The 27,979-nt window shown below is 40.2% G+C and overlaps 1 protein-coding gene across 1 annotated transcript; it reads right to left on the bottom strand.

The window, feature by feature from the left end:
• Nucleotides 1-50: 50 nt before the first annotated feature.
• znf644b (zinc finger protein 644b) lies at nt 51-27,979 on the bottom strand. Its single transcript, XM_053430852.1, has 7 exons — nt 27,851-27,979; nt 25,835-25,912; nt 8,586-11,294; nt 7,319-7,873; nt 5,470-5,592; nt 5,083-5,179; nt 51-1,947 (listed from the first exon to the last, which is right to left on the bottom strand). Exons 3-7 carry the CDS (start codon nt 11,269-11,271, stop codon nt 1,788-1,790), a joined length of 3,621 nt encoding a protein of 1,206 aa, XP_053286827.1. The 5' UTR covers nt 11,272-11,294; nt 25,835-25,912; nt 27,851-27,979; the 3' UTR covers nt 51-1,787.

Here is a 27,979-nt window from a genome sequence, read left to right as displayed (position 1 = left end):
AATAATCTACACGTGTAAAAGTGTAAAAATTATCAGGAGTGCATAGAGAATGAAGATGAACTGTTTATTGTAGTACAAACAAATATAATATAAACAACTTGTAATGACAAAAATAGGAGTAGCACCTTATTTTAGGGAAAGCTACATAACTACACATTTTAAATCTCAGGCATAACTAGCTGAAAATGTCATGGAAGAACAGTTAGATAGATGAATACCTATTCTCACTTCTGGTCAGAAAAGTAGATCAAATATTTATTTCATTAAATTTCATTTCGTTCAAGTTCTTATATTATATAAACGTTTGCTATGTTCTATATTGTCCTATGGTGCTACTCAGCTTATTAGGAAGATCTAGATAAACTAATTTATTCTTAAAAAACAGTCATTAAATAAACACTCCTTCATAAAGGCTGTAATGTTCAGTTTGTGTTGAAACTGTGTTAAATAGGATTCAAGTGGATGTTCATTTTGGAAGATTTAGTCTGTGTTCTTTAAAAACTACTTTTGCCTTATTCTACTGTGAGATGTGTTGGCATACGCTCATTCAATTGTGGTGGACACCTGTCAATATAACAAAACTCACTTCAACAGAACCATAAATTGCCTCCTCCAAAACAATCATTCAGTTGAATCAGTAGCAAAAAAGGAAACATTATAACCTATGCAATAGACAATAGACATGCCTAAAATTAAAGTGTTTTTATATAGTTTTTTGGCAGACTAGATGACAGAACGTGCTAAGGACAAACTGTAGCTATGCTTTCAGTGTACAATGTGCACATATGCAATGAAACAAAATTAAAGTAAATATCAAAGACAAAGTGCTTTCTTCACTATAGAACTGTGCAGTGGAACAGTGGAAATGTAGAAAACATTTGTTCAGGGTCAGAGGTGTTCCGATTGCTAATGAGTATTTTTTTCAAGTATACAGAATTATTTTAATAATTTCAACATCAAAGTCTTCAGAAAAACCGAGCTTCCACTAAAATATCAATATGTATATAAAATTATAATGTCTATATAATTGAAAAGTTTTCCTATCGATAGTTTTGTTAGCTATGATGAAAGCCAGGTTTCAGAAATTACACTGATGGTTGAAGGTTAAGCAGAAGAACAAACAATGTCAGAATATGCTGTGTCAACATAATGCAGCATCTTCAATGTCACTTTGATTAAGAGAGATTCTCTCTGATACCGGCTCAGAGCATCAGCACACTAATGACAGCCCGTGTACACTGCTTAAAAAAGTTTTATGTTAATGTTGGGCCTATAAGAAAAGGAGATATTAACTGCATTGAAAAGCTTCAGTGTATATATCCAATATAACAGTGGCAATGCTCCTTTAAAATTTGTCCTAATGGCAAAAAATCAATAAAAATTTTAATATTTAATAAGAAAAAGATTTCCAAGATTTCTAATTTCCTTAACAAAATGGTTTGTCATAATAACACATAACACTTTAAGTGCGACATATATATATATATAAATAATCAATGGCACTCCCAGACCAGCTTGTTATTGCTCATATTGACATGCTGTGGCTTTTGCCACTGTTGTAGAAGTGTATAAGGCAAAATACTGAATTAAAATATCCTATAACAAAGTTAAAGTTTTTACAAATATTTTCAGTATCATTAATATATACCATTATTAAGTAGTCCAAATAAATAATTAATCATCATATATTTCAAGAAGGAGTTGCAGATTAATCTATAACAATGAGTTGTATGAATACTGTGCGATTGTTTGGACATTCCATACAATCCTACTCGAAATGTGGGCACTTATGAGACATGCTTATTTGTTTTTTGTGACCCGTACCCCAAAACCTCCACCATCCCCATCCCTGAGCGTGGCACACTGTTCTGCAAGAAGTGCCTCTGTAGATGCTTGATCCAATCCTCCTGGATAGACAAGGGACCCTGGAAGACCAGGTCACAGAATCTGCAAATGTAAAGTAAGAGAGAAAACAGTTCATTAATGCACAACTAATTTCTTCCAGAGAAATTTGTTTGTGTTTATCTATCGTGGCAACATCTCTGCACTACCCAATTACGTATTTCAGATGTACAACCCGGGTCATGAGATATGCACTGCAACCTATTCAGTTAAAACCAGAGTATTAGTCAGACAAGGGGTTAACTGGCATCTGAGCACCACAGAAGAGAAGCTGTCTAAAGATCATACTGTCTTTCACTGTCAAGCCAATTGGGTGGTCTTTAAAATGGCTTTAGACTTGAGTAGTAGTAGTACTCTTGAGTAGTTGCTCTAAAGAACACTGACAACACTGCACTGTGCAACGAGTTGTTGCTTTTGGGACATTTCAGATATTCCATGTGACCACAATGTGTCAACACAATGGCTGTGTCCCAGGTTGAAATGCCATTCCTTTTAGCGAAGGACTACCTTTCATCGTGTATGAGAATACAAGCTGGTATGTCCTTCAGAGAAAGTCTGTCAAGTCAGTAGGATGGAGCCATAACTTAAAGGGGTGTAGTGCTTCTACACGTTAATTTGGATATCTGGCATGTCTACCGTCCCAAAAACTCTGGAAAAAAACAACTCCCGAGATTTGTTGTGGCTCCTCTATGTAAGAAACCATACGCTAGATGGCGTAGAATGGGATTACGACCCGGCTCCCCGGCTAACGCGCTCCAACAGAGCCAGGCCGGTGGAGCCCGGGCTGACAGTGCCGACACTGCATTGGGGTGAAGCTCGGATTCTGCGGAAAGCGTTTAGTGTCCCGGGGGTCTCCGCCTCGACGGGAGCATTGGAGACTTCTCTGCGGTGTAGCCGGCTCAAGGTAAGCAGCGAGTTAACACGCAGCAAAAACGTCAGGGGGAGTGTCGGTGACATGGTGCGATCCGGGCTGTCCGAGGCGGCGACGCTATGTCATCGCATCAGCAGATCCGCCGCTGCCTCGGACGTCCCCGCATCGCACCGTGACACCGCCGCTTCCCCGTCGCTTTTGCCTTGTTTTAACTCACTGCTTACCTTGAGCCGGCTACACCGCAGGGAAGTCTCCAATGCTCCCAGTGAGAGGCAGCTAGCGTAGCACGCTGCTGCTACCCCTCAGAAATCTAAGTGGTCGCATAAACATGCCGATCGTCGAGGCGGAGACCCCGGGACACCCGGGTGTGAGGGGGGCGGGGCACTCCTAACAGGTCAATCTGAGGAAGGCTGTTTTAGACAGGGTAAAAAGGTGCTGTTTTAAATGATCCTTGGGGTATTTTGACAAAAGTATGTTACAGACATTTCATTAAGACCCCAAGGAACCATATCAACTTGTGGTAAAATGGGCATACGATGAGTCCTTTAAGCAAAATCTGTCTAATAGTAAGGCCAGGGTGAGACAGTGCATGTGGTGGGGTAGTGCTTTTGGTTCACTCAGGGTGACAGGAGGTTGACCCTGAACCAATGGTGGCTGATCAGGCGAAGAGGAAATGATTCATTGACAGAGAGGCCACAGGGGTATTTGCTCCTGCCCCTTATGTGAGATGTGGCTGTGTTAATACAAAAGGACCTGGGGCCTGTTGCAGGTGGTGGTGATGACGGACGACAGGTCAAAGACCAAGAAAGGTTTTAGTTAGGGGAATTTAGGGCCTGCTTATAAGCAACCAAGAACAAGTAGGAAGGGAAAGCAGGAGAGGGGATGTGGTTCTGTTCACACAGCTGGCTCGTCAGCCCATGCAACATGGAAATCAACTTCCCAAGCCTGCACTCCTAGGGTATCGGACTACAGACCAATTTCTTAGTCGCCAATGATCGTGCTCGTGACTAACTCAGAGATCGGAGCTTCAGCGTTTGAAAAGCAGACAATCATATAGGCACGTCGTAGTAAAAATCTTTAGACAAAACTTAAACAATAACCATGTGTGCATTGTCAGACCTGCATCACTTATGTCCAAATCCTAAATGAGCAAAGGGAGGGTCCTTCTTAGCGACCACATTTCTTGGAGTTTGTTGATGCCAAACTGTGCTTTGTTGCTTCAGAATACTTTCCAGAATTCATGTTGTGTCATATTTACTGTTCAGTTTACTAGTCACATAAGGGTCTCATATGGGAAACCATAGGAAGTGGAAGAGATACAGCCAGTTCCATCTACTTAGACAGGTAGAGGACTTGCAGGTGCTTTTTGTTTGAGTGGGGGCTTCACTTTCACTGTAACCCTGGAATTGGTTGCCAAGTCCCCATATAAACCTGTTTTGGAGGACCCGAGGCTGTCAACAAGGTGATGGCACTAGCCAAAAGTAGAATGTAGTTCCAGGCTGTCGCTGTCAATTGTAACAAATTGAAGTCTGCCAGAAGGTGGCACTCCTGTACGGTCCATACTGACATTCAGCTAATTGGACTTCCTCTATTCCATACTCAAGTTGTTTGTTTAAGTCCAAGCTTGTGGGCCTTCCCCTATCAAAGGCATGGCTTTCCTACTTGATTAAGTATGTCATTAGACACAAGACAAATGGCTCACTGTAACCATTATGGGTATTGTGTCATATTGGTTGCAAGGTGCTTGTCAGTGGAGGTTCTGTTATACCTTAACTGTTTTTGACTAGTGGGCTGTTGTAAGCCTTGATCATACTTCACTGTGGACACAGACGTGGGCAAACGTACATGCAGATATGCACACACACATTGGGGGTCTGCATAAACAGGTACCTTCCATGCATGCACACTACACAATTATACACGATGCTGACTTCATGACAGTAAGTAGAGCTTCTTTGTTTGTATTTCACTGCATGGTGCTTTTCTATCATAAGCACTGTCTTTACTTGAAGTGCGTGTATTCCACGATGTCAAAACATTTGAGGCTACAAATGAAAAAAAAACTGCAAAGAGGTCCACATGGACTTTTCCAGATCTGGGCAGGTGATGAAGTTAACATCCTGTGGACCCCTTGCCACCATGCAGACACAGAAACGATATATTGTATGGTCTTCCAGATCAACCCCTGTCTCCTGGTGAGATACTAGTTCTTGTAACTCTTTATGAAATCGATATCTCGGTAGATGTTCCTCACTTTACTCTCCACTCAGAGAAGCTTCTTTTCATATGTAACCTACCACTGTATATACCTGCAGGTGAGTGTGTATATCTGAGCATTCGAGGAGGGGAACATCTTCTTCTTTAACCCAGGCCTTGGTCTTGGGTTCTTCTGTTTATAATCATAGCCTAAAATACAAAACAAGACACTTTGTTATTAACATATAATGTTATTACCGACAAAATGTAAATACCTATCCCGTATTCAATATTATTTTCAGGTCAACATAACATTTTCAATTGAGATATATAGTATGTTAGGGAGACAAACTAAGTCATTCATTCACTGCCAATACAGCATTCATTGTAAACATTCATTCACACATCCATGATCATCTTTCACACACTTAAACCACAATGTTTGATTACAGAGGACAGGAGACGCATATAACCACATTTTGCCTTTATCCGAAATCTACATGGTTCTTCAAAAACAGCAATCCTCTTCCTGCATGCAAAGGCTTGAAGATGACCAGACAGACTGACGTCAGTGGGGAGGCTGCTGTTACACTGACTACACATCTTATTTGAATCAAATTTTCCTGAAAGACAGAACAATGAAAAGCTACATTTATCTCAGATAAAACAAAACAAATGAAACATCTATTTTTCCATTTGCTTAATCTTTTATTATAATGGAACTATTGATTGGATGAAGTTCACTTCCAAACAGTTTCTTACACTTGTGCCTAATGGTTTAGGATGATCAAAAGTTGGATTGCATTTAAGGAGAACAACACTGGGGGGAATTTGAGTTCATGCAGTAATTTTATTGTCAACCAAAACTGTTACTCCCAGTGTGATCTAGAGTCTTCTTTCACCTGGTTCCACTCCAAATATCTGATTTGCACTTTCCTGTTTGAAAAGTAAGTTTAACACAATCGTATGTCTTCAGGGATACTAGTGTTACATACAGCACCTCATGAGAGTCACAAACCACACACACGCACACACACACACAACAGGTCTGTTATTCCCAATATTGATGCTGTTGTTATAAATCAGAACTGAGATTTTTAAGATGTTATCCCAATAGAATCAAAATTAAACAACAACCTGATTTTACTTTATAGTCACGATACAGTGTGAACAACTCGATAATTAAAATGTGCTGTCATTAACAGCCTAATGATAGACTAATGTTGCATTCAAAAATCAGTTTTCTCTCCCAGTGCCTGACTGAAAATTTGATTTGGATATAGATTAATCGAAATTGTGAAAACATGGATGATGAGCTTCAAACTCAACATCAAGAGCATCCTCATGATTTTTTAATATCAACTTCAAAAACACGTTGATGACAATTAATCTAAAATATGTGTGTTTTCCCCCCACAAATCATATAATTATGAACTATTGTTTAAGCTGCTTCTTCCTGCCATTGCAAGGTTTCTGGACTGAGCTACTGTAAATAAAGAGATATAAAATATTGATTGAACAAACGCTATTCCCTTTGCCACACATAGTGTGCTCTACAATCAAACAAAACACAAATGCTTCCTTACTGTTAAGGGGAACAAATTTTTTATTCTACCTGGCCTTATTTTTGCATCGTCAAGTTTTGAAACTGATAAATTTGAGAACTCAGTTTTCTTTGACTGATGATGCTAGGGACTCATGTCCCAAAAATAGTGTTGTTGACTTAAACACATAACCTCTACTGGTCCTGCTACAATTAAGCACCAGAGATGAGAAAAGAATAGTATGCCATTAAATTACTCTAATATAACTGCTGAAATTAAAGATCTAACGTCCCATCAAGCAATGCAGACATTAAGAACAACAGTTGTGATCAAATCCTGAGGGCTCACATGCACTTTACTTTTAATTAGATTAACCTGTATTATAGTGGTAACGGATATTTGTTTCTTTTAAACACCCAAAATATGCAGCTTTAAAAAGATGACTACAATGAGAGAAAAGAGTTTCTTTGAGTAAAAATGTTAAGGAGCATAATACATACTCGCTGCCAGTGGTACAATATCCTAGTAATATTGCAAATAAAGCAAATAAAAAGTGCAAGTACCCAGAACCAAAGACCCATATTATTTGAGAGGTATGGTTGTTTTTGCTGAGAATTAACTAATCATATTCCAATTGATTAGTTTGCTACCTCACTTCCTAAACAGTCAAAGTCAGGGACTTGGAAATGCCTAAGATATTTTGGACGTATGCAAGTTACTGTATATGTATAGTACTACTGATACACTTAGCAAAACCTGCTCGGCCATGAAATTGCTATAATGCTCAAAGTATCGGACTACATACCGTGAGTCCAGCTCGTCTCCTCCTTGTAATCTTTGGTCATACCACAGAGCTTCCTGGCACCACAGACCTCCTGGTTTCTTGCTGTTAGTTCCATACTTCCGTGTCTTGTCTTGAGTAGTTCAACTAAAGTGCTTGAGGATGCCTGGATGCCTCTTTGCGTTTCTGCCTGGAGCTTCTCCCCCTCTTGAAAGGCGTTGGGTTCTTGTTTTGGTAAAAATCTATCTCCTTTGGCATGTGGACTCCTTATGTCATACTTGATCTTCACTGGTAGTGCAGTATGCATCAGAACCAGGCTGCTGCTGCTGATGACCTTCTGAGAAGCTGAGGGTTGTGGGGGGATCTGGCCCTTGTTGAGGATCCGGAGTATGTTCTGATGTTCCTTTTTTTCCTGTAGCAGATCATTCAGGATGCACAGTGGGGACTTACTGGTGCTGGTAACACATCGGCCTATTCGTTTAAGGTGTCCCCTCACATGGTTGGAGAGGCCAGTCTTAGTGTCAAACCAACTCCAGCACAGCGGACATGTGTGCTCTCCATGGGTTTCTGCCTTAACAGCTGCAGTAGAGAATAAAGTTGGTCACAGTGATTGAAATGAAACACCAAAACACCAAGCTAGTGTGTAAGGCAGTATTCACTTTTTGGGGATTTTGTTTCAATGCAGAAGCTCATGCAATAAAACCTGCCCCAAACAGGCAGTACACAGAGCTGCACAAATGTGCATACAACTCTGAAATAGAAGCCTTAAGACTTTGGTCTTATGTTGCGTTGAAATACGACAAGGAAGATGAGCTAGTTGTGAATGGGTCTTTTTAATACCACAAAATAATCCAATGTCAACTGCTCCTTAACCATGTATGTTACACTGGGATATGTTTGTTAATGTGCTAATATGCTGCCCTGGTACCATGCCATTTTGAATTTCAAGTTTTTTTGTTTGTTTTTAAAACCACCAAGAGGTTGTTTCATTCCTGTTAGTTCTGTCAGGATTACACAAACACTGCTTACCAACCTTTCTTGAATCTACCTGAAACTTGGTGGTGGGATATGGGCCAATGTACACAGAATTATGGAGCAGGTTCGATTAAGGAGGTGGATCCAGGATTATAATTTTACAGTTTCTAAAACATAACGAAGTATTTTATATTTTTATATTTTTTAGAGAGATATGACTGAAAAGTTGCTGTTTGGGGATAACAGGCCATTTAAATCTCCATTGTTTTAAAAAAGAAAAAGAAAAACGTTTGTCCGGCGAGTCTGAAAATCATACCTTTTCTCATTTTCCTTGTGCCAGTACGGATCCTCCTGCGAGTTCGTGGCTGATGGTCCCGCAGCGCCACTTGCTCTGGTGAAACCATGTGCCGAGCATTATAGCTCAAGCCAACTCGATGAAGATGCCCTCGCACATGATTAGACAGACCCACTCCAGACTCAAACATGGCGGGGCAGTATGGACAGGGCCTGTGTTCTACCACTTGCGAGTGGAAAACATCGAACCCATCACTCTCAGACATACGAGGTGATCCTGGGGAATCATCACCCACTGTAGTTTCGATATACTCCTCCTTGATTATGAGCTGTTCTATGTCACTGCAGTCTTCATCTCCATCACCTTCCTCCTTGAGGATATGGGGGCTTTGGTCTTTGGCTGAAAACCTTTGCCTCTTTTTGAAATACTTCCGAGCATACGGGTTCCTTTCATTCTCAGAGCTTTCCAAGAAGCTGCCTGTAGCTCTTCTGGTGTCATCACAGAAGTTATGGCCGCCCTCACAGCCCTTTTCCAACTCCCTAACTGCAGAATGTTTCTTATGCCTCTGGCTAAGCCTTGGCAATATACTACCATTCATTTTGTCAATACTGTTATGCTTAGGTGTTGACATTTTTCTCATTGATGGAGAGTTTTGGTTTGCTTGCTTGCTTGGTAAGCTCCTGCTTTCCGGGTCGCTCTTGCTACCCTCAAAGAACATCTGGTCTAATTTAAGATTTCTAGCTGACAGTAAAAAATCTGCAGTTGCAGGACAGTTTGCCTGCTTTGAGCTGCCAAATGCCCTGTGGCCATTTTGTTCAGCGTCTTCTTCCACACAGGTGAGATCAGTTGCCACATGTAATTTTCCTGCTGGTTCTAGGAGTAATTTTCCATGTTTGCTGATCCTCCACAAAGATGGTGACAGTGTGTTTTCGGTGCAGCCAACATGCCCCTTGAACTGAGGAGAAATTTTGTCACCAGATTTCTGAATGTAAATGTCACTTTTTCCAGTGGAACAATGGGCAAAATGGGCAGTTTCTCCAAAAGCAGATTTGGACAGATTTGCTTGAACAATTTTGTCCTGGTAATCCAGAATTTTACAGCGTGATCGCAGATTCTCCATCTTAGAATGTCTTTCTGAATCTCCTTTGTCTGTGCTGGTGAAAAACCCCATTTTACACTCAAACTGTACATGGTCTGCTCCCTCTGCATCATTAGTACGAGTCATTTTCCGGCACTGAGGCTGGTGTGTTTTAAGATGTGCGACATGTAAGTGCAGTTCGAGTGCCTGCTGTGTGAGTGTAATGTAGTTACACTGCTCACAAAAGTAGTAGTGCTTCAGATTATCGCCTGCTTTGGCGTGCTGGACAAAGATTTCCGGGCAATTGCAACCAAATACACATTGAGAGCACGGCACTGTGGAGCCTCTGTCTTCCAATTCTGGATTTTTGAGACCTTTGATTTTCCCCATAAGTTTTTCCAGCCTGTCTTGGTGAATAATGATGTGCTTCATGAGGGAGTTCCTATCACAGAACAAACGCCCACACTCCCTGCATATAAAGGCCTGTGAAACATTCTCACTCTTCACCTGATTATGCTTGCCTAAATGATACATCATATGTCTATGGAAATGTCTTTTCTCCATGAAATTAACATTGCATATTGTGCATGAAAAGAAGAATGGATCTTGTTCAAGTTGCTCTGCCTTCAACTGTTCCACTTTTTGATGAAAACCGTCTTCATCTTCAGGGTCATTTTCCTCATTAGAGTCTTCCCGTGATACACCAGAAATACGCTGCTCAGAGTCTAACACTATGTTCCTTGACAGATCTCTGAAAGGTAGGACAGAATATTGAATACCTGATTTTGTATCCAAAGAATCATCTTTGTTTGCAATGTCAACATTTTCAACATCATTACCAGGACGGAAAAGTCTGTACGAGTGATTTAAACTGTTGTTGACCTTTTCCAGGGAGCCTGCCATGGTTTTTACATGTGTATTGTGCTGCTTTTCTCTTCGGTGCGTCACTCTGGTCTCCAGCCTTCTGCCATTGTGCAAGAAGCTCTCTCTTGTTGAATCCCATCTGATTACTTCAAAATCACCATTATCATCGGAGGAGCTTTGTGACCATTCAGCACTGTGTCGGGATCCCGCTTCTATTGTCTGTTTTATCCGAGGTTTGCTAATGTGCATTTGCTCTGCACCGTCACCTGACAGTGTGGAATAGGCCAGTTTAGACTCATTCTCCTCCAAGTGAGACAGTGGCGTGTTGACACCTGGCAGTGTGGCCAGTGTTTTTACAGCCGGCCCCGCTGTGTTCTTCCAAGCGTCTGATTGAAGCTCACTAGGTGGTGGTAACACCTCGGGGCACGTGTCCTTCTCCACTTGCCACGCGGCATCCAGGACATTGTTGGATAAAACAGGGCCTTTGTTCAGGACACAGTGTACCTCTGAGGTGGGGTGTGAACCAGGTCCATTAACAAGTGCTCCTGAAGGCAATGAATTGCCTGCATGGGGAACAGCGGGGACACTGCTGTATACAAATGGATTCGGCTGGGTTCCATTTAAAGGGTTTTCGTGTTCCTCTGAGGACAGACCTGCAGCATTGTTTTTCAGACAGAATGTGTGACTCTGCAGTGGCTCCTGAGTATGACCCAGGCTGTCAGACACTATTTCCACCTCCTTGTCCTCTTGTGCATTTGTCTTCATATCAGATATAATGGCATTGATTTCTGAAATACAAAAGAATATCACAAAATTATAAAAAATTTCAAGCAGGCTAAGCATATTGTCCTCCATTGAATGCAGTATCAAACCATGTGAGGACAATTTTGAAAACGGAAAAGTGTCGAAAATAAAAACAGTGATGCACAACAGGTAAAATCTAGTCAATTTTTTCTTATTCACACTGACAATCTGGTTATGCTAAAAATCTGTTTTTTTTTTCAGGCTATTCCCACCGCTCTGTAAAATGAGAGCTGTATTATTCTGTGCCGCATTATGATTTTCCAACACCCTCTTTTGTCACCACTATTCACAACAAACCCTGCTGTTAGCCCTGAATACCCTGGTGAGGATGCTTAATTATGTGAACGCACCTCCGGGATGCAACCTTCCTGCCTCTCCACCTAAAGTTCTCAGTCGTCTGCTAAAATTGACCAATTTCCATGGGAACAAAGTACACCTCCAATGAGATCACATTGCTTCTTATCACTCCGGGATGGTGCCAACACAGATCCCAGCATGAGACTGTTGTTACTTGAATCCTGACAAATTGGCAGGCACACAATCTGTCTAAAACACAAACACAGACCTACACAAAGAAAACATGCACCTTTGCACACACACAAAGGCAGACTAATTATTTTTGATTTGTTTAATTTCATATTTATTTGGACAAACATATAAAATGAATGGTTTTCAGTGATTAAATAGGATCACATTCATCATACAGTTCAGCGTGTGTATAATAAGTCTTGACTGCACTGCTGTCCAAAGCACTTCCCATTTAAAATGTATGCTCAGTGGATTTGACATCCAGGGCGGGTCGCTCTCTACAGGAAGTTGCGTTGCTAACGAAGTGTTAAATTCAGTGCTAATGAGTGGCTTCAGTGTTACCACCTCTGAGGTAAAGCCTTCCAAGCTCCATATTCTCTCCATCTGTTGTGGTGTTAAATGTTGGAAGGGGGAACAGACGCTCTATATTTAAAGCGAACTTCCCTGTTACCCAAAAAACTGCAGGGTGTCAAAACCATCAAAATATCTTGGTTCAAAATGTGCAAGCCTCGTTAGCAACCAACTCACACAACTTGCTTCTATATATAATCAGCAGACATATTTTAATAATGTATTTGCTTGTATATACTGAATTAGTCCATGCTAAAGGGCTGATTTTACTTTACCTGAAGATGTTTACAAGGATTATGAGCTTTCATACAGTTAAGCTGTACACATGGATCAATCTGCTGTGTGTTTTTGCTAACCTCGCCTCGTATTGTGCCCAAGACGCTAGCCTTGTTTTTCAATGAGATTTAGGTGGAGCTTCCTCATTGATGTGTTCTGTTAGAAAAACCTTTTTTTTGTTCTTTCGGATATTTATGTTCTTAGCACTTTTCCACCCAAAAAATTTGCAGGGATGAAAATAAATCTTTAGGGCAATTGTGATATTGTGCATGCTATAGATAAACTTCTGATATCAGCGTAAAGCTAATAATGTGCCCTGGTTGAACATAATATTAAAAAACAATCAGCATCACTATGTGGCCACTTTATTAGGACTTGTGACAATAATCATGCACACAAGCAAAGAAAGATTCATTTAAAATAATGAATTAAATATGAATAAAAACAAGGCTAGTGGGTATGTTTTAATGAATTGCATTGTATAGAGAACTGTTTCTAATACTTTGACAACCATGAGCCCAGTATGTAAGCTTGTTGGAGAAAAACCAATAAATAAATATTGAGCAATGATAGCCCAGTGCCGTATAATAGTGCCTACAAAAAGAATAAGCCTGAACTAGACAGAAGTTATTGCAAGGCTGTTGTATTGAATTGCATTATATTGAAGAGGTGTATCTTATAAACTGGAAACTCTACAGGCATATCAATAAAAGCTCTGATTTGTGCTTTACTAACAGCAGAAAATGAAATCCACTCGTATCGAGGAGTTAAAAATGATCTCCTGCAGCTCTGATAGGTGGTGGGTTGGGAAGCATGCCATGTACTCACATCAGTATGGCTCTGAGACTGAATCACAAACACAGCACATGTCATGCCCTATTCTCTTTCATCTTCCTGTTATTTTGCACTGTGAAAAATCTAATTCATGAAAACGCCATGACATTGCCAGGGTTAATTTATTTCAATAGGTAACTGTGCGTGCTGTCAATTAAATATGACTTTCTTTATGGCAATTCTATTATAAAAGCAGGTGAGTCCATAACCTGCTTCCATCACAGGGACACTGACTGAGTGCAGAGGTCAAGCATTATTCTGAGACCTGTCAATATCATTTTCTGATTAACATTTAAAGAATCGTCTATGCTACAAGACTTTGTAAACAGATAATCTTGGGATTTTGGACTATTGGACAAAACAAGAACTTCAACTTAGCCCTGGGACATTTTCCCCTGATTTCTGACATTTTTACAGTCTGACCGATTTATCAATTGGCCAATAAAATATGCAAATATGGGTCTTCCGAGACATCTAGGTATTGATGTGTATTTAATTTAACGTTTTAAAAGTATGTTTATTTTCTTGATTTAAGTTATATATATCTGGTTGTATTTGTGTTTTCACAGATACAGTATATAGGCATTATAGCGTATATATCCAGAATCTTGGTATAAACCGATATTGGGGGATTATATGTCATTGCTAATATTGCATCAGCCCCTGACACTCCATATTAGACGGGCTCTTAATATTATTTATTGAGAATAATCTACACATTGATCTGTGTTGAAAATAAAAGTCCTGTTGCCCATTAAATAACCTGTTTATTCACTGTGACTTGTGAGCTGTGGCTAAGGGGTAGAGTGGTCGTCCTCCAACCTGAAGGTCGACAGTTCGATCCCAGGTCTGACCCATCTGCATGCCGAAGTGTCCTTGGGCAAGATGCTGAACCCCGAATGGCCCCCCATAGAATGGGTGAATGTAAAACTGTACTGTAAAGCACTTTAAATGGTCATCAAGACTAGAAAAGCTCTATATAAATACAAAACCATTTACCATAACCATTTTCTTGTTTAATTTTATTTAATGTCACAAACTGAAATACAAAAACTTTTTTTCTTGCACGACAACCAACTGATTGAGCAGGAAGAGTTTGGTGCTGTAGGCTTGTAAGGCTGTGACTGTCTAAGCAAATTCATTCTTCCTGTTCAACTGAAGACCCGGGCTGGCAGCACAGTGGAGACGGCGCTAAAGACCAACTGGGACCAGTCAGCCAAACCATTTCAACTGCTGGAGCTGTCTGTATGTATCAGCAGCCAACCTCGTATTCCTCTGCCATCGCCTTTGCTGGAGAAATGTCTAAACAAGGGGGGGCCAGGGTCCCTCAAGTACTGCACTACACAACTTCCTCAGCTAATGGGATCTATTGATTTATTTGACACAATGTGAATTTATGAAGCTGCCTCTTTAGTGTGAGAGTATCAAAGCATGGCTCAAAACAAACAGACAGAGATTCAGCTTGACACTCCAGTAATCCCAAGGTGAGTATGTTCTCTCAGCAAAGGTGCCACAGTGAAAAACACACACACACACACACACACACACACACACACACACACACACACACACACACACACACACACACACACACACACACACACACACACACACACACACACACACACACACACACACACACACACACACACACACACACACACACACACACACACACACACACACACACACACACACACACACAGTTCTTCTCGTGCTATCTTAGCCCTGCAGTTACCCACAGTATCAAAAAGAAAGAAAAGCAGGAAGAACTGAATTGTCATTTCCTCAAATCTCGAATTACAAAGCTCACTTTTCTACTTGCTAATAAAGAAAGTGAAACTTCAAAAAACCAAAGTCCTTCATAAAACAAACTAAATTTCTCTAATTTCCACAGGAGAAAATGAAGAGAAAGGCTTCACACTGTGTCTTTGTCTGGATTACATAGTCTTTTATCCCACTGAATTCTTGTCACCCAAAGGTCATTTCCATAATAATGGTCTCCATTCTCCCAAATGGGATTTTGGCTGTGATTATGTATGCCAGCGTCTTGTGCAGACACTATCAGCTCTGTCATCCTGAATTGCACAAATGTAATTACACAAAGCCTTTGATAACTAAACAATGTAATTTCATGCCTGAGTGAAAATTTATGCTGGAGTCGTATGACTCAAATTACACACTAAAGGAAAATATATGAGTGCCAGAGGTGGCATGTTGCAAAGATGTAATACTCTTTATACTGAGAACAAATTAAACACTATCAACAAGAATATCAGTGTGCATTCAAGTGATTCACAGGTAGGATATGTCTTTGAATTGGGAACATAAAGGAAGAGTTGGACATTTTTGGGAAATACTCAGATGTAAAGAACGATGCCTCTCTCACGTCTACCCGTAAAATCTAAATCTAGTTTGGCATAAGGATGGAAACTGGAGGAAACAGCTAAATTGCCTCTGTTCTGCAAAAAACAACTCTCCCATTTAAAATTGTGATTTGACTACATAAATGTTAAAATGGAAAACAAAAATGTATTAAAAACTCTGTTAAGGGTCTCTGCACTTGCACTGAATTGCTAAAGCATAGGTAAACCTCATTCACAATCTCTTTGAAATTTATAACTTCACCAATAACAAAACTCCAAACACAGCACAAACCCTACTCAACAGTATGTTGTGTGGTTCACTCCATATGTCCTAAAATATTGTTTTATTTAATATTTCTGTTTTAGCAGCCTTTTTCAGAGAAAACTTTCAATGAGCACTCAACCAGCAGACAGCATAGTTAACAACCAGGAACTTCAGTAGTTTATTTCAAAAGTATTTATATTTAAACTTCACCCAAACTTAGTTGAAATGTGTGTGATTATTTTTATAAGAAGGTCACTATTTATTATTAATATGAACTCACTAAATACTCACTATTCACAGCTGTAAGTAAAAATTACAATACAGGTGCTCTAATGCTGGTTAGGATTCACAAAGTAATTGTTGTTTACCTCTGATGTTTTTATTTAATAGAGCTTTATTATGTCTGAGAGTAGGTAACAAACCCCTGTAACACCGTCTGTTTTTTAACCAAGTCCAATGAACTAAATGCTGAATGAGAAATTTGGGTTGCATTACAAAAGCTAGTGGAGCAGTCATGACTTTAAGACGTCTCTAACTTTTAGGAAGCAGTTGTCAAGCTCACTAAAGCTTCATAGAAGGACTGGATGCAGGGATAAACAGCTAACATAGCTATGTCCAAACACTATCCACCTACCAGCAGCTGGAGAGGAGGATGTATTGGTTCTTGTTTCCTCCCAAAACAAAGTGTGGGCTACACTAGTTGCGGAAGGTGTATTTTGAAACCTTGCGGTAAAGCCAGCCCAGTATTTTTCTTGGTGCTTATCTAACCATCTGCTGACTCCAAGTTCATGTTTAGTGGACTGATATGAGACTGGTATCAATGAACATTATCCTCAAATGTCAAACTTAACTTCACCGTAGAAAATAATGTAACAGACAGGACAAGGCGTACATAGTCTGCATCTCACAAACCCTAAAAAAGGCCTGTTCTTTGGCCAAGATACAACACAAGAAAAGATAAGAAGAAAAAATTTCCCACAACAAACTTCTCCTTGCCCCCCTCTGCTGAAAAAAGGGAATGAGTGAAATGGCTGTGAAGGTAGATTTACTGATGAAAAAAGGTGAAGCGAGAACATTCGGAGTGATAAAAGGGGACAGGGAGCGAGTGACAGTTGGGTTAAGACAGAAGTCATGTTCAATAGCAGGTAGAAACATCAAACAGCGAGTTCACAGGAAACCCATGCAGCCATGTCTTGAAGGAGGATTTTCTGTTGTGTGGAGTAGATTATATCTGTTCAAGCTGCTGACACGGCCTCATTTGCTGCCCGTGGTGTTGGAGGGGGATTAAACGATATAAACTTTAAAGCTTTAAACAATACCTTTCAAAATTAAATGGATTAAGGGAGGGATGTCTGATAGGGATTTCCCAAGGCTTTGTTAGTTTTAAACTCTACTCCTTTTAAAAGGAGGGAAGGGGAGAAAAAAAAACAGCAGTTAGAAATTTCTCAGGCATGTGACCGTTTTAATGAGGCTGCTCTCACATTGAGGAGGGCAGTGGGCACAAGAGGGCTGCCAAGCAGATGGCTCTCATAAACATCATATCTGCTCTGTTTAGATACATGACTTCTCATCCCCCAACACTGAGAGGAAAACAAACCCGACCATCACCACAAGCACTACCCACTTGCCCGCTTTTGGCAAGCTGTGCCGGCTCGTTGAAATGGCACATTTCCATTTCCCCCATTTCTCCTTCATAACAATATGCATGAGCTGCGCAATTGATATACATAACCTCTAATCTGTTCTAAGTATGCAGAGAAGATGCAGTGATTGCGGTGATGGGTATTTTTGTTTAGCGGCAGTTAGGATGTTGACTTTTATTAAATGTTATTATTACCATATAACTGAGAGTATATAAATATTAAGCAGGACAGAAATAGTTGCTATGATTAGGCATATGCTTTCCACTTCAGTTGAGATGGGGGGGGAAATATCAAATATATAAATAAATGACAAACTTTGCCGCAGACATGTGACCATTCACATGAAAGCAGTCGGTGTCAAACTGCTCTCCAAATTGAGGACAGGCTCCACATTGCCGAGAAGACATCAGTGAGTTTAAGATACAGAGGCATGTCAAGCATTGCAGGTATTAGGATGAAATCTCTCATTATCTTTCTTTAGAACATAATGTGAGTGCACCACGGCGGGAACGAGAGGGGGAGAACGCAGGGAACAGGGGCCTCATAGTCACTGATGGCAGCCAAAGTGAGTCCTCGCTAGTCACCTTGAATTCTATAATTAGACCAGGACAAACAACTCCAAGCAGAAACTGGATCAAGTGTCGTCGGCAGCATCTGATTGGGTTAGAAGACCAAGAAGTGGCTAAATAAAGCGCCGTTACGATCACATGGGGTCAAAGAGATGACATGAACCGCAGAGCCCGGAGTGAACGAGGAAACAAGCCTCTGAAGAGAAAATGCCGAAGCTGTGGCTGTCAAGAAGTCATGAGGACTTCTGAGGCCAACAAAAGCCTATTTATTTAAGTCTACGAGAAGAAAGTGGACAGCTGGAGCGCAGTAGCCTTGACAGCAGTGGGAATCCCTTGTCATTTCCCAAGGTCCACACACACACACACACACGCACACACAGGCCCATGTAAGACGATTATTCAGTACTGCTTGTCAATTGTACCTTTTCAACCTGGATCAATGAGTCATCTTGCACCAGGGGCCTGTATCAGCGGCAGTCATTAACATGCGAGTGCCACTCTATCAGCTCCAGCCCCAAATAAATCAAAGGGTCGGCCACAGAAGAAAAGGGGCTAATATTTCCTCAATAACCCCAGAGAGACACCATGGAGGGATGCAAATTGCCTCCCAGGAGAGCCCGGGGAAGGTGAAGGAGAAACTCGCTGGGAGGCAACGGGAAGCTAATGAGTATAATGGTAAATGTATACAAGGAGAGGGAGGAAAACCCTCTCTATTCATACCAATTAATACAATCTTATCAATGGAGGTGTACTGTAAAAAGGAGGACCCGTGTCTAACCCCTGCCCTCCTCCCCGTTTCCACCTTGCAAGCATCTGTATTATTCAACACGGGCCCGGCTACGGTCATTAGGCCTGTGGGAGGCTGGGCCAAGCCTGGGGAGTTAAGGAGATTTTAAAAACCACTCACTCCTCACATCAAAACAAATTGGGCCAAATCAAAGGGGCTCAAATATGTCCTTTCTTTGAGGGGCGAGGGAGGGAACTGCCAGGCCTGAAAAAAGCCCTCTCTCTGTCGCGTCAACGTACAAACACGTGTACAAATAAAAGATAGCAGTACATGTTGAAGACGTTTGGTCATGTAGTGCTGCGTTTGTGGAAAAAGGATTACTGATGATTGTACTGAGGTGATAAGTTCTCTCTCTCTCTATATATATATATATATACAGGCGTAATTACCTATAAAATGACGACATTGATACCTTGAATTAGATCTTTCCCTATTATCTTATCTTATTAGCCAATTAACAGGATTTTTTTTCTCGTGTTAGAAAGGAATAGTCACTTCACTGACAATTAAGAAGATAAATGAACCTCTCTTCCAACGGAACAATAAACAGATTTTATGTTTGTTTCTTCTTTTTTTTAGCCTACGCTAAAATCAAACAAAACAAGACAAAAATCTTAAATATATCCAACTTTTTTCATGAGTAGTTTTTTTAGCAGAATAATAAATAAAACATTCTAAAATTAAACCTTAAATGAACCCTGTGAAATTTTCTCATCCACAAAGTTTTTCTTGCGTGCTATGTGTACAACAAAAACCAAAATGGGTCCCACACATAAAAACACTGTTCCACAGCGCCACTAGTGGTCACAACATCCACAGTGTTCCTTTTTGACTCGATAAGGCCTTAGCACTGAAGAAAAACTGAGCAGGATGTAGTTTAGGGAAGCATTTGCACTATCTGAAAGAGTAGTTCACATCTGAAAGGGTAGTTCAAATGATATTTCTTCTTTATATATTTCAAAAGCACAAGAAATAGACAGAATGCCTCAAAGTATCATTTTGAAGGTCAGTTATTAGGGTGGAGAAATATACCTGACAGCAGCTGACTGGAGGAGGATTTGCCTCTTAGAGATCACCAGGGGGACTGAAATGAAGGTTAATCACCATATAACTTTCTACATGTATAATCCTATACTCCAGATTTCGTTGAGCATGTCTGTAAAAGCCCTCTGTCAGCATAATTGCGCCTAACCTGTGCCCCGTGTGCTCAAATCTCTAAAATATCACATCCAACGCTGAGAATAAATGGGAAATGAATGAGGAAAGTGCTGAGCTCAACCCTAGACAGGTATCACAGAAAGGGTTCGTCTCACAGCTCATGAACAATAGAAGCTCACTAATCCGAACCCCTCAAAGACAGAGATTGTTTGGACTTGTGAAATGTTCAGGGGGATAAATACAAGAGGATATAAATTTGACATTCTTGCAGACTCGGGCACATCCGCCTCAGACCTGAAGTATAACAGAAAGGTAAAGATTGCTTTGGCTTGCCTGGTAATTGGGATTTGAATTTAAATATGCTGTTTGACAAATAAAACCAAATTTACCTTAAAATCTAATTGTAAACTAGATTATGTGATGAAAATTAGCACTGAATAACTTGTAATATAATACTGTTAATACACAGCTTTATATTCTCAACTCCCTGTATGTGTATATGGACTTTTTTTTACCTTTGTACATAATTTACTAAGTCTCAATCCTGTTTATAAATGTTTTATAAATGGTGAGTTATTCTTTGTGTCCTTCATTCATCCCTTCTTTTATCATCTATTCCTGGCAATGTGATTACACAGGCCACATTATCGGTGTTTCTCAATGTACCATCCACAGCGTAAGGAGCTTGTGTATCAGTGATCATATTCTGCCCCTTAGTGGCGGAAATGGTCCATACCCAGGGTGAAACAGGATAACAAGAGGCTTGATGTGCAGAGGGGGAGCAGCAGGCTGGATTGTGAACATCTGCAGCTTCATCTCGTGCTTTATCCAGCCTTTGATGGACCAAAGATTTAAGTCGTCTGAGCCGGTTCCTGCATTGAAACAATTTCCTTGCCAGGCATTAATGGGCTGCCATTTAATTCACATGTGATCCCTTAACCAGAGGAAATACATGTCTGTGAACATGAACGTTATCCAGACAAGATACTAAATCAAGGGTTCCTGTTGTCAAACAGTGCCCTGTACTTTAAAAATGATTTTATCTAGCTTTTCAAATAATCCGGTTGCATCACGTGTCACGGAATCAGAACTGGAGAATCTCTAGAAAAAACGAAATATCAGTTTCTGAAAATCCTTCTCAGCAGTGCTGCCCTCACAAATTAAGAGAGCAGCAGCTTCGTCGTGTCTGTTTGTTACAGGAGCAGCAGGGAATGTTTGCTTATATGAACTCAAATGAAGGCAAATACAAATAGAGTGAATGAATGACGAATACACCTACAAAGTGAATGTGTTAAATCTAAATGAACTGAAATTAAGCATATTAGAAAAAAAAACTATCCTTGATAATTTAGGCAGAATATCCTAGAGTACCAATTAAAAACAAAAATGGGAAATTGACTTCTAGAGAATGAAAGCTTCTTTTGTAAGCAAAGTCTATATTCTGGTCAGTTATTTAGAGAGGAGGACCAGGATGGGGTTGTCAATGAAGCTAGAGACAATAAAGCAGAATAACTGTATGGTCGGTATTTCACTATAAACAAGACAGAAGAACCTCCTGAATGGAAAAAAAAAAACACATATGAACTCTGAGCAACACCTGAGCCACTCATTTAATAATCTTACAATGATGCTACACGTCCAACAATAACATTCTTACGATTTTAAGGAAATTAGACAAAGACAGTCGCAGCGTAAACACACTGCGTGTCAGTGACTCTGTTTCACACTGGAAAATAATCAACAGCCAGCTTGTCACTCCCTACAACCTGCCAAGCGTAAGAGTGGAGGCACTGACACATGTAACTGACATCTCAGATTTAATTTGACTGGTAATCACACCCAGCTATAGTTTCAGAGCATTTCACACATCTGAGCTCCAGTTTCAGGTGTTAAGTCGGTAAGGAGACATACAACTGTGCCTCTGAACGATAACACCTCATCAGAGACGGTCACATTTTGGGTTTATGCTCTGCCATTATGATTAGAATAATGATAATATGACAGGATTATTTCTTAATTTTCAATAATAACAAAACCAACACTCATTTTGAGCTCAGACAGTTTCATTTCAGGTCAGTGGATATTTAAATCAAGTTAGAAATGTGCATCAGTTCACTGCATGTCACCTCCTTAGGATTGTGACTGAGTCATAAAGCATGAGCTGATAAGATCACTTCAAATAAGACAATATTCTACTAATACCACCTAAATAAATAAAATAAGAGAATAATCATGTGGTATGTTTCACAAGATAAAACAAGAAAAAGAAACTCTACCTGGCTAACAGTCCAGTTGCAGTTCACATTCACGTCTATCCACATGCACTGTTTTTATCTGATATAATTTGATTCGACTCTGTTAAGCTTTGTTGTTCTTGTTCTGCTGCACGTTTACTGTAATAGTCTGTAAGATTGTTCATAGAGACGAAGAGAAAGAGTAAAATGCCTTTGGATTGTGTTTACATGTTTGACCAATAAAGCTGATTATGGTAGAACACAGAATTGTGGCCATGAGGTGAGTCCTGCTTCAAATATGGATGTTGCTGCAAAAAGGCTACAAATTCTAGGACTTAAGATATGTTGTCAACCCGGCAGCAAAGGAGGGTTATCTAAACAATCATCACAGTTTCAATACCAGCACCCAAGATTAATATTAATATTTTAGTATTTGGTATTAACATGGTCACCCTCTCTCTTTCTGTTCTTGGGTTATTGATAAATAATGTCCAGAAAGGGGTTTTGCTGAGTTTTAATGTTACAGTGAAACCGACCTTTGACCTTTTGAATTTTAAATGCCAGCAAGTTATACAGTTTTCCTATGTTTTTGAAATGTTGCCATAATCAGTTGATGAATTCTTGAAGTTTGGCCAAATACATATTTAGTGAGGTTGCATTGACCTTTGAACATCAAATTCAAATCAGTTCATCCTTGAGTCCAAGTGGAGCTTTGAATAATTTCCACTCAAGTGAGATTTCAGTAAAATTAGATTAGTAAACTACTCCATCCGACACAACCTACCTCAGGGACTCTATCCCTCCGACGTCAACCTTTGCTATCTGATTCATAACTGAAAGCCTTTGACATTATTTCCCTGAACAACACACAAGGACTCAAGGAAATGCGGTTCCATCAGGGTCGGATTAAGAGCTGGAATGATTGACAAGACTGTATCCCTCGTGTTCTGTTGGCCTTGGCTTTACTTCTTAATTGTTTGGAGTCTAACAGATACCACTGCTGCATGTGTACAAATAATAATGATAGTAACAAGTGCAAAAATCACATCAATTATTTTAAGGCTTGTAAAACCCCAGATTAGAATCCTTTTCAATGTATAGCAAGTGACAAAACAAAATATTATCATAAAACATTGTTATTGTACCAAAGACAAGGTGAAGTTACTTAGTTACAAGAAATGTAAAACTTCCTGTTTGCACTCATACAGGCTAACTGCCGAACAAACAGTAATATGATATTTGATGTTGTGAACGCTGGAAACATATCATAAATTTGAAATATTTTTAATGAAAAATTCTCATAGGATTAGCAACCATCATGAAGTATGAAGGCTATTTACAAATTGTAAGAATGCCTTCAAATGCAACTGGTTTCTCAAAGATACCAGACAATACATAAGGGTACATGTACATTGTATTAATCGATAAGTCCTATTTCAAGTAAAACTGTCCCAAATTCTGGGTTGGCCGTTTTTCTCTGTCCTATGCAACTGTAACCTGGATTTTGGACAAATCAAGCATTAACCACCTTGGCATCCGTGAAATTGGATAACGGGCTATTTTCAGACAGTTTTACACAATAATGAAAACAATTTTTGTTGCAGCCCTAAAGGGAACTGACAGTTGTTTTCCATGTTGTGATGGAGAACAGAAAAACTGAACAGCTTCATACGTTGATCACCAAGAGAAATAACTGTGACAGTTATTAATTTCATGTTGATGCGAATCTATGAAAACACGCCGCTCTTATTTCCTCACCTCTGATATATGTGTGCAGACCTCGATGTTCTTGGTAGATCCACCTGATTACTAAAATATCTCCTCTCTGCAGCTGTTCCTCAGCTGAGTTGCTAATTCAGGCCAGTACTCCCATTTAAGTAGTCCCAGGTGCCTCCATTTATAGCTGTGTAAGCAGCTAGCCAGGCCAAAAGAGAACACATAACTGTTTGCTATGCTGAGCATTCAGGGACTTCAGGCATCTTGGTTAAAATATTTGACCTTGTCAAGTGACATATAATCAATTTGTGGATAACATGCCTCAACCATCTGATTTATTTACTCGAGCAGTTGACTCCTTTACTCCAGGTGGGATACTAATGCAGTAAAACCTTCTTGGCTGTTAAGATGACACTGACTTCTTCCTATGGCCATCTAAGCTTGTCCTTACATACCTGCAGGGAGTGATGGGCTTACTGATGAAGGTCTCCACTTTGATTTGACTATACCTCAACCCCTGAGCTGACAACAACAGGGATATCACCAACACTCCCTGCGCTGCAGTAGAAGCACTGCAGCATCCTAATTTGACCACATACACCGTGTTTGTTTTCTCTGCTCTCAATTCTTTTGTTTAATGACTGATAGTTGTCTCAAGAAACAATCACATATTCCAAAGAGTATAGAGGGGAGCAGCCTTGTGTTTTAAGGGATGTTGATATAATCTTTCCATATGTAAAATTCTGCAGTTCGTAATGAATACTGCTCGCAAGGCATAGCCACAGTTACATTTATCTATTGGAGTACAATGCAGTCATGATTCTGAATTTACTATGTGTTGATTTTTGATTCAAATTTAGTTTTAGATATTTCTTCATACATCAAAAATATATAAGGAGACCTGAATTGATTCACCGTGGCAAAGATCCAGGCTCACGCAGCTTGTGAGTATTAAGATACCACATGCAATAATTTGTTGGGAAACAGGACTTTTGTCCCTGTATTGTTTGCTTTCAGTTTTTTTCAGTATTTATTATGTATTCCATATTAATTATATATAATGCGTTATTTTAAGGGGGTTAGCCATAGTGCTAACCTTAAAGTCAAATCAAAGACAAAACCTACATTAGATTCTTTTGTTGTTTTATGTTGTAGCATATGAAACCAGACAGTGTAGAGCTCCCATAGGATTAGCTAAATTGATCAGCCTAAAGGTCCAATGTGTAGGATATCATGGGATTTATTGGCAGATATGTAATTTAATATCCGTAATTTTACTTTGATTTGTATTTTTAATTATGGTTTCATTACCTTAGAATGAGCCCTTTCTATCTACAGAGGGAGTCCTCCGACAGAGTGGCAAAACACTGAGAGAGACTTTTGTCTATTTATGTTACCTGAAGGCTATCAGAATTTCTCCTGTGTATTAGGTCGGTTGTAATATGAAACCTCACTGCTACATGTCACTAAATGCTACACGCTGAACCTTTAATAATAGATTCTATTTAAATGTGACAGCCAGCAATTTGCAGCCTTTCTGCCAACAGTATGTTGATGTGTTTACGTGAAATCATAAATACAATATAATACATACAAAACATTCTTGTAAAAAATAAATTACAATTTCCAAAACTTCCTACATTACTACTGTATTATAGCCAACTATATTAATTTGTATGTGTGAATGCAGGCATTGAAATAAAATTTAAAATGTATTATTAACAATTGCAGATTGTTTGAACTAATAAGACAACAATAATAAAGTTATTCATCTTAACAGGTAAAGTCCATACTCACCCAAGCTGTGCTGGGAGCAGGTCTCACCAGGCAACTCATGCGTAAACACATGTCTGGGTGGAGCGTAGATTTACAGTTCTACAAACGTTACAGATAAAAAAGGTTCAGAATTATTACTTCACTCCTAGCTTTTGTCTGATGTGCCACTCAGTGGAAATTTAAAAACTGCCATTGGAACCCATTGCAAGGATTTGGAGTCAACACACACCTATCAGCACTCAGGTGTGAACAACCTCCCATCACGCTAGACCATATCCGGTCTGGGCCACATGTGTCCACATTCTTTTTAGCAGTATGAAAATGAATGTGTCCAGTGTTGAGAACTTTTTTATCATCCTCACTCTTTACTGTATATGTCACTATATATTATGTATATTGTATATTACATATTATATTTGTACAGGGTAATTGTGCCTAAATTCCACAGATACTCCATTCTCTCTTTAAGCAGTACCAAAGTTCAGGTTAGAGACAAAGGACCGACCAACATTGTAGTGTCTATGTTTAGCGACTTTAGTATCTCACTGAGATGCCCCAGATAGAGAGGCACCAACTTCAACTCTTTTTTGAGTATAACACCAGTGGCAAGATGGAACAACACAATTTGATTTAGGAATGCAAACTGTAGGCTTAACTGTCCAAGAGGATGCGATGACCTGCATGTAACATAGAGGGTGACAGCAGTTCTAGTCATTCATGCATGTGCTGTTTGAATGGGTGACACAAGTAGAGGGAGATATGGTGATGCTGTGGGAGACATCTTCAGACTATGGGGTGACAATTGCTAATGTTACTCTGTTAGCGTTTGATTATTGTTGAAACTTCTGGTCCTCTTGATGTATCAAGTCTACATGAACATATTGTGAATGAGACAACAGCTGTTGCCTGAGTTCTCCTTTCACCAGCTTCCAGAAAACGTCCCTGACATCCTACTTAACTAGCGTCCTCTGTGTAAGCGGACATACGTACACTACCGGCATCATTAAACTGCAAAAACAGGCATAAACAACAGAATGGGATTTGCTCTGCCTTGAACTGTCTAGGTTAGGCTATTTTCTTTTTACTCAACTTGCTGCTAATCGCCACACATCACGTCTCTACGAACGATCACAAGACCCCACATTGTAATGCCAGGTCTAAACGCACACACTCAGAGACTTCCACTTGTGATCAGATCACAAAAGCCACATGTTAATACCAGGTGTGTAAAGCATGATCGATTTGAATATGACCAAAGCTTTACAGATTCTTACTCACATGAGCTTACTGGTTGGTGAGGGTACACCCACCTGTGACTTCTCCTTGTAGGGACGTCCCACTCTATGTAAGCACTGGTCCCAGCAAGGTCTAAGACAGTTCGTAACACTAGGTGGCATTATGAGCCACGTTCAACCCTGACGTGTAGATTTCTTATCAATTTGGTCAAATGGGATATTAAAACCAGCATTAATGTATATAGCCATGGGACAGTCATAGGATGAAATCCACTGCTCATGAAACACAGAATCTCTTTAAAATCGGTTAAGATGCTCATCATGGTTTGCTGTGGTTGCTCTGTGCTCCTCAGTCCAGCTGGTTCTAAACTGCACTGGGCTTTTACTAACTTCCCAACAAGGGGGCTGTAATGGTATCACCACACACCGCAGTCCCCTCACCATCACAACCACAGACTGTCTCCACAGACCCCAGCTCTGTGCTTCTGAGAACAGGCCGCTCACAGAGGGGAGAAGTTCACTGAGCATCACACACACGTTCCCTGGGACCAGAGCGGAAGATAGCTCGCTGTCAGGGAGCTGCCTCCACCATAGATATATATCTATGGCCTCCACGCGCTGCAGCAGAGAACTTCACGTTGCGTCACTGACTCACTCTGAGGGAAAGTTAATGGAGGTGCACCTCTGACGTCACTGCAGTGTTTTCACCACATCGACCTCCGCCGGCGACGCTTCCCTGGCTAATGACCGGGCCTGACTGCGATGTATCCCTGCGCACAACACACTGTACCGTAGCACCTACCTCGGGACGAAGAACAGGCATGTTGTGAAGTTTGTCTTTTCTCCCCGCGCAGCCTCCTCTCTGTGTCAGCCTGACGCCATCTTGCTCGAAAGCCGGGCAGGTTGCATCCTGGTCCGGGGGAGAGGGATG

This window comes from Pleuronectes platessa, chromosome 9, assembly GCF_947347685.1.
Source record: "Pleuronectes platessa chromosome 9, fPlePla1.1, whole genome shotgun sequence".
Lineage (NCBI taxonomy): Eukaryota > Metazoa > Chordata > Actinopteri > Pleuronectiformes > Pleuronectidae > Pleuronectes > Pleuronectes platessa.
Note: the sequence above shows the minus strand (reverse complement) of the source record. Positions and strands in the feature narration are given on the sequence as shown.